We start from the raw sequence: 11,309 nt of genomic DNA, 5'->3' as shown, positions 1-11,309 counted from the left end.
GAAGGTTGGTAAATCCCTTTTATCAAGAGCGCTTACGTACAAGGAAACGTTGAAGGCGGAAATTATGGAGAAACACAAATTGTCTATACATGGAGCATGCGCCAATTGAACAAACGGCAATTTTTCACCGAGGTAAAAAGACTTAACATTTTGGCCAGCGGGCAGTATTCATTGTGAGTTGGCCCTCAATGTGTTTAGATGGCACACACACAATTTTATTTCCAGAATTTAAATCTGGTTGTTACTTTAAGTTTAAACAAGATGTCTAATCACTGAAGCAATGTAATACTGGAGATGTCAAATTTACGCTTGTCTTACAACTGGAAAATGGATTATCACATTGCAGGTGGCAAAACGGTTGACCAAATCATATTAACCGTTGTTATTAGCGTCTTTATATTACTGTTAAATTTATTTTATTTCATTGAGCCATTCACTCAGCTCTTGGGACCTTAAACTCTATAAACATACAAATTCTAAATATGCTTTGACAAGGCCTAAAAAAGCAGCAGAAAAAAATATCACTCAACACAATGTTTCCTTGTAGCTCGGCACAAGTTTTTTTTTTTACAATCACCACGTACGTAACTCCCCTACAGCAGACGCACGCATTTCAATTGACTTTACCGAGATTTAAATAACAAATATGCTGCTGCCGAAATGAACTTAACAACCATTTGCTTGCCAGTGTCCTCAAGAGTTATGATCAACGCATAGTATGCATTCAGAAAATCGTTTGTACGTAAACATATCACCGTTTCCTGTGAGAGGCTCGCAATTTACAGGACACATTGCTGAGACACTTTCCTGGGAGCTCATGCACGAGAAGTCAATCTATTGCTTTTTTTGCCATCATGTTTATTCAGCAGAAAAACCACAGCAGTGTGGTTACGTATCGCCGACACCTAAAGTTGTGCTCCTCCCCTTTGGAAAACGACACATTCCAAGCAGGGCGGTTCAACAAGGATTTCTGTTTCAGTGTTTTAAATCGTTGGAAGAAATATTACAGTATTTGGATTTGTCCCCATCTCACTAAGCAGCAAGCACCTTGTATGTAGAAACGGTGCAGAGTTGGTCATGGCAAGGGAACATGACATTTAATTCATGAATCAACAAGTTGGCGGTACCTCCTATTATTGACATGAAGAATAAAAAGTGGGATGACCTTTTCCAAACGACTGCATAATTTTCAACAAGTGACCAATAAACATTGGGGGTTCTCACTCCACACTGGAAGATGTGCTCAACCCAGAAGAACCATGGGATAAAGTGTTTCTACCGCAATTAAATTATTCTCCGCTCAGCAATGATTGCCAATATTTGTACTCGGAGTCAAGTACGGCCAAATAAAGTGCAAGCACCAATTTACTGGTTTATCAATGTTCTAACAAAATCTGATGAGTGTGACCTTATTAAAAACTTGTCAGAACTCAAATTGCAAAAAAAATATATGCCAATGAAATACCATAAACTACATTCCTGATAAAAAAAAAAATCCGTTGATAGTGTTATCAAATTACCATATCACAATCCAAGCCTGCACCTAACATGAAAACATCGTAAATAGATCACTACATCGCACATCACAACGCCAACGTTAATCCAAGAAGCATGTCAATTTCACTTGCCATAGTTTGAAACCAATGATCATTTGGTGCCAAGTATGTAAGGAGATTCACGATTTACATTGTGTTTTATTTAACAAAACAGCAGTTCCTCCTCCTTCCACCCAGAATAAAAACTTCAGGAATTTTTCAACACTTGGCCGGGGGTCACGGGCGTGTGCGTCCAGGTTTGTGTTCACGGCACCTGGGCGGACTTGAGAGAGAACATGTCGACACTAACGCTGCGAGTAGTTGTACCACAATCTCATTTATTTAGCACATTACTGCAGAGGGACACAAGGGGCTGTGATTGGCTGGCAGACAGTCCTGTAACACAGTTTATATGTACATGCCCCCCTACCAAGCAAGCCACTTTCCGCGCCTCAGCAATGGGTGGAAGTCGGCATCAATGCACAAGGGCTTTGGTTCTTGTACAAACGTAAATTCATCGGCAACAAAAAAAATAACAAAATAATAAAAAAACAATAACACTCCCCCAAACCATTTACAGCATTAACGCGATATCAAGGTCACATCACCATTTTAAAGGTGCACACATTTATTTCAGTTAAGCATAAAGGAAGGAAATATGCAGTTTTTTTTACAGTGCCTTCATTTACGTTCCATCATATATTTATACCAATCGTATTCCAAGGGCCTGCATGATTTACATTGTTTTCTTTCTTTTACAAGATCTTTACACTCCAGAAGCATCCGAGAGGGCACGGGTAAGAAGCAGCTTCTACAGGCGTCGTGAGAGAAAAAACTAGGGCTAGGAAGAAACCAGGAGGCGGAATTCATTTCTACATCCAAAAGACAGAGGCATCGGCAAATAAATGTGCGCGATATATCTATAATTCCTAACTATACAAATTAATACTTGAAACGTCTCCACAGACACTTATAGAAAAAGTTTAAATTCTTCCGGCTATATCTTCATCTTAGAAAGAATGACATTTTTTTGTGTACATTGACATGTTGCATTTGCCACAAATGAATTTGGACACGATACAACATGAATGCAAGAAAGACGGAGGAAAAAATATAAAATATGCATATTAAAAGTTCGTTGTTGAAAAATCAGTGTCCTTAGCAAAACAAAACGATCCACTGCGACCGGCTCATTCCGGCCAGCATGGAATATATTAGCATTAGCTTCCCACAAGAATTACATCCTCATTACTAAAGTTTCCTACGTAAATATTCCCATGTTTAACTGTACAAAAACAAAAGAAAAAAAAAATTTAAGTCAAGTCCGAAGGGTGTGTGTCCATCTCCACACGCAACACTACAACGTCTCCACAAACTTTTCCAGCTCGTCAGGCGCTGTCGGACCATTGCCCCCCATGTCCGACCCATCGGCCCCGAGGCCCATGTCCCCCGGCCCCAGGTGGTGTTGTCCCATGCCAGGCCCTGGCAGCTGTGGCAGCATGGCGCTCTGATCCGGCGCCGAGAAGTGTCCCTGCTGCTCCATTCCCGACGGCTGCGGCGGGCCGCCTGCCATGCCTGGGTGCGGGGAACTCGTCTGCGGAGAGACGTGGTGTGGCGACGGCTGTATCCGCGGCGAAGGGCTCGAGTGCGGAGGCTGTGACTGGGGCCGCGGCGACGGCACAGGCTGCGGCGAGCGCACTTGGTTGCTCAGTGACGTTGGGATCTGCTGGCCGGCCATATGCGCCGCTTGCTGCCCCGCCAGCATGTGCTGCTGCTGTGGGCTCATGGGCGTCGACTGGCCGCCGCCACTCGCTGCTGCGGCCGCCGCCACCAACTGCTGCTGCTTCATCTGAACCTGTAGCATCAGTCGCTGCTGCGCCTGGGTGATGGCCGTGGGGCCACCCTCAGGGCCCATGCCACCCTGCGTCATCCCGCTCATCATTCCCTGCTGCCCCATCTGTGTCGCCTGCATGCCCAGATGCTGCTGCATGCGCTGCTGCTGCTGCTGTTGCTGCGGCGTTGCCTGCTGCATGGTTTGCTGGTAGCTCGTGGGCTGCGGTGCCTGGAACTGCCCATGAGCGCCCATGGCCTGCTGCTGGTACTGTGCTCTCCGCATAAGCTGATACGATTGCTGCTGCCCCACCACGCCCGGCCCCATGCTAACGCCAGGGCTCATGCCCATGCTTTGCGCCTGCGGGTTCATACCCATGCCGGGCTGAGGGCCGCCAGGACGCATCGCCATTGCGTTTTGCATCCCCTGCTGCATCCCTGGCTGAGGCTGCATCCCCTGCTGCATCGCCTGCTGCATTCCCGGCTGCATCGCCTGCTGCATGCCCTGCTGCATACCCTGCTGCATGCCCTGCTGCATGCCCGGCTGCATTCCCGGCTGCATCCCCGGCTGCATGCCCTGTTGCAAACCCTGCTGCAAACCCTGCTGCAACCCCTGCTGCAAGCCCTGCTGCATGCCCTGCTGCATGCCCTGCTGCATGCCCTGCTGCAAGCCCTGCTGCATGCCCTGCTGCATGCCCTGCTGCATGCCCTGCTGCATGCCTTGCTGTGGCGGCATGCCCGGCTGCATGACAGGCTGGCCGGCCTGGTAGCGGGACGCTCGTTGCTTGATGAAGGCCGCCATCAGCTGCGGGTTGCTCTTGAGGATGTTGAGCACCTGCTGCTGCTGCTGCGGGGAGCTGGGCGAACGCAACGTGCGCAGCAGGTCCTGCAGCGCTGACGGCGGTATCTGGCCCCGCTGCACACCCTGCGTGGGGACCTGCATACTGGGGCCTACGCTACCACCCTGCGCCGCCACCATGTTCATCTGCTGCTGCGACATGCCCATCTGCAAGCCCGTCGCCCGCTGCATGCCCGGCTGCATCTGCTGGGTCGGCATGCCGGGCTGCTGCCAATGATGCATGCCCATGGCCCCTATGCCCTGCGGCAGCTGCTGCGGCCCGCGCGGAGCCGTCATATTTAAACCCAAATGGTTCATCGACGTCATCTGCTGGCCAGCCATCATCATCGGCGAGTTGCCCATTCCCATGCTGCCGTTGATGTTGGATGGCCGCGAGAACATGGACGGCGACTGCTGCGGTTGGGGCTGCTGCGGCTGCTGCTGCTGCTGTTGTTGCGAGGCTATGTGCCGCTGGTTATGCGCCGCCATCTCGATCTGCCGCGCCATCTCCACGGCGGCAGCTGGCGGTGCCTGTCCTGGCCCTGGCTGCCCCGTCGGCTTTCCGCCCGACATCCCGGGGGCTCCCGCTTGGCGTGCCATGCCGTTGTTGGCCAGCGTCACGTTGTTTGGCGGCTGCGAAAGGCCCTGCGGCACGAGGGCGGATTGCGGCGATTGCCCGACGGCGGGGCCTGGGGGCGTCTGCGGCACGGCCTGCGGCCCCGTCGGCGTGGTCGGCACCGAGCTCCCGCTGTTGCCCGTCGGCGAGGGCAGGCCCGCGTGCGGCGGCGTGACTCTCGGCGGCGGAGGCGGCTGCTGCTGCGTCACCTGGGTCATCGCGGCCATGCGCCGCCGCAGCATCTGCGCCTGTTGCAGGCGGTGCTGCAGCTGCTGCTGCCGCAGCTTGTGCTTGATGTTGAGGCAGAAGGGCACGGGACACTTGTTCTCCTGACAGTGCTTGGCGTGAAAGCAGCACAGCGCGATCAGCTGCTTGCAGATGGGGCAGCCGCCGTTGGTCTTGCGCTTGCAGACGCGCGTGTGCTGCACGACGCGCTTCATCTTGAGGCAGGACGGCAGCGAGCAGTTGGCGTTGAGGCACTGGCACGCGTGCACCAGCGACTGGATGCAGCGCTGGATGCTGAGGCGGCGCGACTCCTGCGGGTTCTGCATGGGCTGGTTGTTGCTGTCGTCGTCCAGGCCCAGGCCCCACTTCTCCATCTTGTGCTCGTGGCCTTTGGTCTTGTAGCAGGCCACGCACAGGTCGTAGTCCTGCAGGCACACGGCAAGGAGAGAAAAACGGATTGACCAACTAGCCCGAAAAGCCACTTGTGACCTTTAATTTGCACTTTCTTTAAGAACGCCTCCATTAGTACTTTGATTTTAAACCACTTTTGCCATGTGACATAACTCGTATATTTCTGTACAAGAGTAATATTTATTTCTCGAGAATTGAATACACACACACTAATCAATGCGGCATCAACGGACGCTACATTTTCTACCAGTAACCATCCTTTTGATTTACTGCTAAGAGTAACAAGGTTAGCGCCGAACAGGGGAAGTAAATACCAACACACATGCACAAAAACTGAGGCCAATCAGACTCCAACACAAAATGATAATATCGACAAAAAGTCTCGCGCGATGGCGGACGAGAGACCGTCGCCCCCTCTTCGCTTGGTCTACGCACCTCGCACACGGTGCAGTGGTAGCGCGTCTCCACGTGGTGCTTGCACTCGTTGCAGGTGTACACGAAGCGGTCCTGCCCCTGGTTGTGCAACTCCACCAGCATGCACATGGTGGACCACTTGGCGCGGCGGAGCGACGAGAACTCGTAGTGCTTGTCTCGCGCCATCGTCAGGAAGGCGTCGCGCCCGTCCATGAGGTCGCACGTCACCAGCGGATCTGGGTCCTGGATTGGCGGCACAGAGTTTGCCGCCGCCGGGGGATGTAGCCGGATGACGAAGAACACCTGGAAGGGAGGACAGAACATGGCAGACGAGGCGAGTTGATGCAGGTCACGAGGGAAGCGGAGATTGGAGTGGAAGCCTCCAAGTGGGAAGGGCTTGTTGATTAATTCATTTAAAACGTTCACAGCAATTTTCACCGATTACATCCCAATTGTAATTCCATCACGAGTACAATACGGATTGAACATGAAACAAACGCGTATCTGGCAGGGGTTTGGGATTTCAATGTAGAACCCACCTAAACCACCCCTTATCAACCCAGGCACGCATACTCACCCAGCCAACCGTACCCAGAGAGAGGTCTGACAATAACATCTATTTGAATGTATAAAGCGTATTAATACAGCACCCATACCCATACTCTTTGGGTCTTTCGGTAAAGTCACCTAGATAGAAAAATATCTACGCGACTGTACCGAAAGACCCAAAGACTATGAATTCCTGCAGTCACGAAAGCTTTAAGTCAACCCATACCCATCTTACGCAGCCCAACCCCATAACCATCAACACACACCCCAGCCACTCTTACCCACCCAGCCACAGACTTACCTCCTTGTGTTTCTCCATGGTGGCGTACAGCTTTTGAGAGAGGTCGTTGGACACGCTGGGCATGCCCGGCTTTTTCTTGCTGGTGCGGCTGCTGCTACTCTTGCTCTTGCTTGTCTTCTTGTTGTTCTTCTTCTTGGCGTTTTTGCTATCTCCCTTTTTCCCCTGCACAATCAGCGCAAACGAAAAAAGTGCGTGACGCTCTCAGAACGCAAGAGCGCGGGCGCAGACGTACAAGCTGGGGACCTCAAGCAGAGGCGTTGTGTGGGACCTTCAAACATCGGCAACGGCCCAACGACCGCCACCGAGCGAGCGGTCCCTGCCCATCGTACCATACGGCCCTCACCTCGGTGCTCTCGCACGATGCACTCGTCTCCTCCCGCTTGCGCTCCTCCTCCTCTTGCTCCAGCTCCTTGATGCTCTCCTCCAGCACGTTGGGCCAGAAGTCTCCCTCAAAGTAGGGCAGCTCCTTGGCGCTCGTCAGCCGGTCATCTGTGGCCTGCTTCAGGATGTCCTGCACCGTGACATCGCCAACGTACCGGGTTAAAATCAATACCGCAAGATAAAAAAATGTATCCAACGCGGCTCGTGCAATTCAGGCGCCGAGGACTGACGCACATTCAATTGGTGCTTAAAGGTATAACCCACATTGTCAGAGGTTAACATGCTCGCATGAGCCTGGGGTTGATGGGCACGCCTTGTTGTTCGTGCGTCGCTGCATTACCTTGTAGTCATGGACGATTCTCTCAGCCACTGCCTTGTCCAGCATCTTCTTGTACCATTCTTGCAGGCGCTTAGGCTTGGGTATCCTCTGGTCTGGCGGGTGGCAGTGGAAGATGTAGTCGTCGCCCTCACTGGGTGGGCACGCCCAGATATGACCCTGGGTATAGCTGTGGACACATCCACACGTACACACACACGATCTGAGTCAAGGTTGTGCCCATCGGAACCAGAGAGAACATTCAGCTTTTCTGCTGGCATAATCACAAGTTATACAAGGGTTACTACATTGTAATCAACATCTCTAGGCTGCAATTAGAATTATAACGGGCTGCGGCATGTAAAACCGCCAAATTGGATCGCCTAAATTAACAAACATCTTGCCGGTTGACAGGTGTTGAATACTTACCGAATAGCATTTGCCAAAGGGTAATGCAAGACTCAAAATTCCCCACAATCTCCCAACGGATTTGACAAGCTCACGGATGCATTCGACTTCTAGACGAGAGGATGTTTCTCCTTTGCCCCCACACTCACCCAATTCGACTTCTAGACGAGAGGATGTTTTCTCCTTTGCCCCCCACACTCACCCAATTTTCTTGACGTACTCCAGGTAGCCAATGAGGATCTCGTGGTAGACAGCTGTGCGTAGGTGTCGCGGTCGGAAGAAGTGCACACTGTCCAGGTACGATATGTACACCCGCCTAGCAAAAAAGGACGACCAGACATGCACGTGTTATGCCTAGGCTCAACAGATGGGGATAGTCAAGTGAGCTCTGATTATGGCGAATACGATGCGCAAGGAGGTCACGTAGATTATAGAGCTGGCCCAAATTATAACAGCTATAATTACTGGGCGATCTGTTTTATTGATACTCCGTTAAAACGATATTTTATTTCCAAGCCTCTACATGTCCCCCACCAATCTCAATACACAAACTTCTCAAAACTCTTCTGATACACTTGGTCCAACATCACTGGTTTGTCATCAATCACCTACTGCACAAGGCCAGAGTCTAGTACAGTCGGTGGGGGTTAAGGCGATTAATTAAGCTTAATTGACAGCACGTGGCCTTACCTCTGATTGGGTGGTGGACAGTCGGAGCCGTACTCCTGGACGTGCATCCCAAAGAAACAAACGTCGACGCCGTCAATCTCCTCGAAGGCAAAAAGTGCTTTAGCTCGGTAGGGGAACGAGTCTGCCATCTCCCCGTTGTCCACAAATCTAGCGCAAGTGCAGAGGGCGAAACACACACACACACGATCAGCTTAGAGGCGATCAGGCTTCTACATAATGGTAAAGTGCCAACACATTGGATACAACATATTAAGCCTTTTAAAATATGAATTACAGGTTTAAGCATTCTTGTGAAGAACAAATGCATTACATTGTAGTGCCATCAAATACCATATAGGCAATGCTCATCACCCCACACCCAAAATGTGTCGACCAGTTTCCAAGAGATTTACACAACTATTTTCCAGATTGGTCACCGCCGTATCCACACACCTCGCCTTATATTAATCAGCTAATGTATGGTGTGGTGCCATCAAGTTTATCACGAGAATGCCAGTTGTGTTATAATACATATTTGCTTCCGATGGCCGAGCTAAAATGCATAGAGAGCAAACCCGAACGGGCACCGCAGGGCGACCACACCGCTGCTGCTGCTGCTGCCGCCCGAGAACTCACCTGGCTTTCATCCCAGGTTTCACCTCCACCGTTTTGTCGGAGACATGCACCACGCGCACGGTCACCTCGCCCGCCTCCGGGCAGTTCTGCCGTCGCAGGAAGTTGTTGACGCGATTCTCAAGGTGAGTGCCCAGTTTGGATGTCGGCAACCCCGCATTCAGGCCTGTCAGGCGGAGGAACAGTTATAGCAGCTGCCGTAACTCGACTTCATCTCGTAAGCCAATGGTATATATCATGCACTGCAATGTTAGCAGGTATGGTGGGGGTTGGAGCCGCCAAACCCCGACACATACGGCTACCTCGGTGGCAAATTCGCTCACCAGCAGATTATCCAGACACCCGGGGTTATTGCGGACATTCGAAAAGAATCCGGATTAAAATCAAAAGCATACCAATTAGAGGAATTAAAAACCATTACTTGTGACGTATGCCATACTCAAAAAACGGATTAACGTGTTTACTGAGTGAACAAGAGGCAGGGTGTGTGAATCAAAGCCGTGTTACAACACCGCTGATGCACAACAAAGTTTTATGCTACAGAATTTACACTTGTAATATTTCAACGAATATCAGTGGCCCTGTTAACATGGTCCTTCCCAACTCTATATATGGTGAGCTGTGTGGCACATGAAGCTCAACAGGATCTGCTCATTCGCCGTTGGAACGCATCTCAGAAGCAGCACTGTCTTTGGGGAGAAGAGATGAATCGCAGGATCACACTGTCGTGGTCATCGCACTCCACTTACTTTTAGAACAAAACTTGTTTTCTTTCCTCGTTCTTCCCGTTTTCTTTAAACAAGTGTCACAAACAAAGCTGTGGGCATAACAGGAGGGTATTTCAATAAGAGGTTACCGCACAAATCGAGCGTAAATATTGCACACACAAACCACATTTTAATGTAATCACAAATAAGAAATGTTCAGCTTCATGGGGAAGGGGGGGGGGGGGGGGGCGAGACGTTTTTATTTTAAAAGAAGCCCAAGGCATCACTCACCCGGCTGGCCAAATGGTCTCATTGTGGAGCGCACAGATTTGGTGCAGCTTTCGTCCACACTCCTTACACTCGACAAACCTGCAACAGCAAGCACGCGGCAAACAAGGTTACACAGGGACAGGCAGGTCCGGTGGTGGATGTGCAGCAATTACAAAGAAAGTGCATGACATGATGGATGGTAACTGGTGCCGGAAGTGGGCAGGGGGGCGTGTACTCACGGCTCAGGATCAAGAGTGTCATTTTTCTTCTTCTCAAACTGGTCCTTGTTAATGGTCCTGTAAGAAACGGTGCAGCAGGGTTACACACACAGGAACATCATGGGCTATGCCCAGCTATAAGGCCAGGCAGGTTCCCCCCCCCCCCCCCCCACCACACAGCCACCATTTACATCGAGGTGGTAGAACACTCGAAGGGTAGTAAAAAAAATCTAAAATATATTCAGATTCACCATTAACTTCTCTTATTTGCAATATTGTAAATCCTGACATTAATGTAAACAGTTTTACGTATTATATTTAGTGCATACACATGAAGCGTACAAATCTCTTTCATCATCTGTTTAAATGTAAAAAATGTGTATTTAAACACGACTCCTATTGACTTCCCCTGGCCAAGTTACTGGTGGGGTTGTATTTTGATCTCCAGGGTCCTGATTTAATACACTAGAAAAATGTTACGGCACAAACGTCGGTAATTGTCAACAGCTATGCATTTGTGACCAACTGTGGTAACTTCGTGAAATAAATACAGCGATAATTCTGTCAGGGTCAATGAAAACAACGTGTGCAAAAAATAAGCCTGAAAAACAATGATTGGTCTAAAAAGCACACAACCTCGTGTAATTACTGACACCTGTCCGATCTTATTGGAAGTTTCCACCCCAGGTGCCCACTAGGGGGAGCAACGACCACAAGGCCAGATTTAGGCAGCTGCATATATTTGGCAAAAGAAAATGGCGCAGCAACCGTCCACAAGAATTTCGAGCAGCGATTGCCTAAAAACAGACCTGGTCATCAATGGCATTTGCCGTGTGCCTTGTCGACTTAAAATAACATGCAAATGTGTGGATGCAAAGGATCCCCATGTTCACACATGTCAGTGCGTGCAATTGGTCAGTGGTCAGTGGTGTTCCTGTTGCCATGGCGCGCACACAAGAGCACTGGACTTTTAATTTAAGGTGCTGCT

General features: G+C 50.2%; 1 protein-coding gene across 5 annotated transcripts in view; it reads right to left on the bottom strand.

The window, feature by feature from the left end:
- Window positions 1–11,309, bottom strand: part of CREBBP (CREB binding protein) — a 52,199-nt gene continuing 40,890 nt past the window's right edge. For all 5 annotated transcript variants that reach the window (XM_061548839.1, XM_061548841.1, XM_061548840.1 and 2 more), the window contains exons 22-32: window positions 10,343–10,399; window positions 10,125–10,202; window positions 9,876–9,943; window positions 9,130–9,292; window positions 8,515–8,661; window positions 8,027–8,140; window positions 7,441–7,606; window positions 7,063–7,230; window positions 6,720–6,881; window positions 5,891–6,172; window positions 1–5,469 (exon numbers count right to left, since the gene is read on the bottom strand). In XM_061548839.1, coding sequence (XP_061404823.1) covers window positions 2,893–5,469; window positions 5,891–6,172; window positions 6,720–6,881; window positions 7,063–7,230; window positions 7,441–7,606; window positions 8,027–8,140; window positions 8,515–8,661; window positions 9,130–9,292; window positions 9,876–9,943; window positions 10,125–10,202; window positions 10,343–10,399 — 3,982 coding nt within the window. In that variant the 3' untranslated portion in view covers window positions 1–2,892. The remainder of the gene's footprint in view (window positions 5,470–5,890; window positions 6,173–6,719; window positions 6,882–7,062; window positions 7,231–7,440; window positions 7,607–8,026; window positions 8,141–8,514; window positions 8,662–9,129; window positions 9,293–9,875; window positions 9,944–10,124; window positions 10,203–10,342; window positions 10,400–11,309) is intronic.

The sequence above is a fragment of the Lethenteron reissneri genome, chromosome 10 (assembly GCF_015708825.2).
Source record: "Lethenteron reissneri isolate LAM-NWPU_2019-01 chromosome 10, ASM1570882v1, whole genome shotgun sequence".
NCBI classification, from domain to species: Eukaryota; Metazoa; Chordata; class Hyperoartia; order Petromyzontiformes; family Petromyzontidae; genus Lethenteron; species Lethenteron reissneri.
The sequence above is the reverse complement of the archived record's forward strand: the minus strand, read 5'-3'. Positions and strand labels throughout refer to the sequence as shown.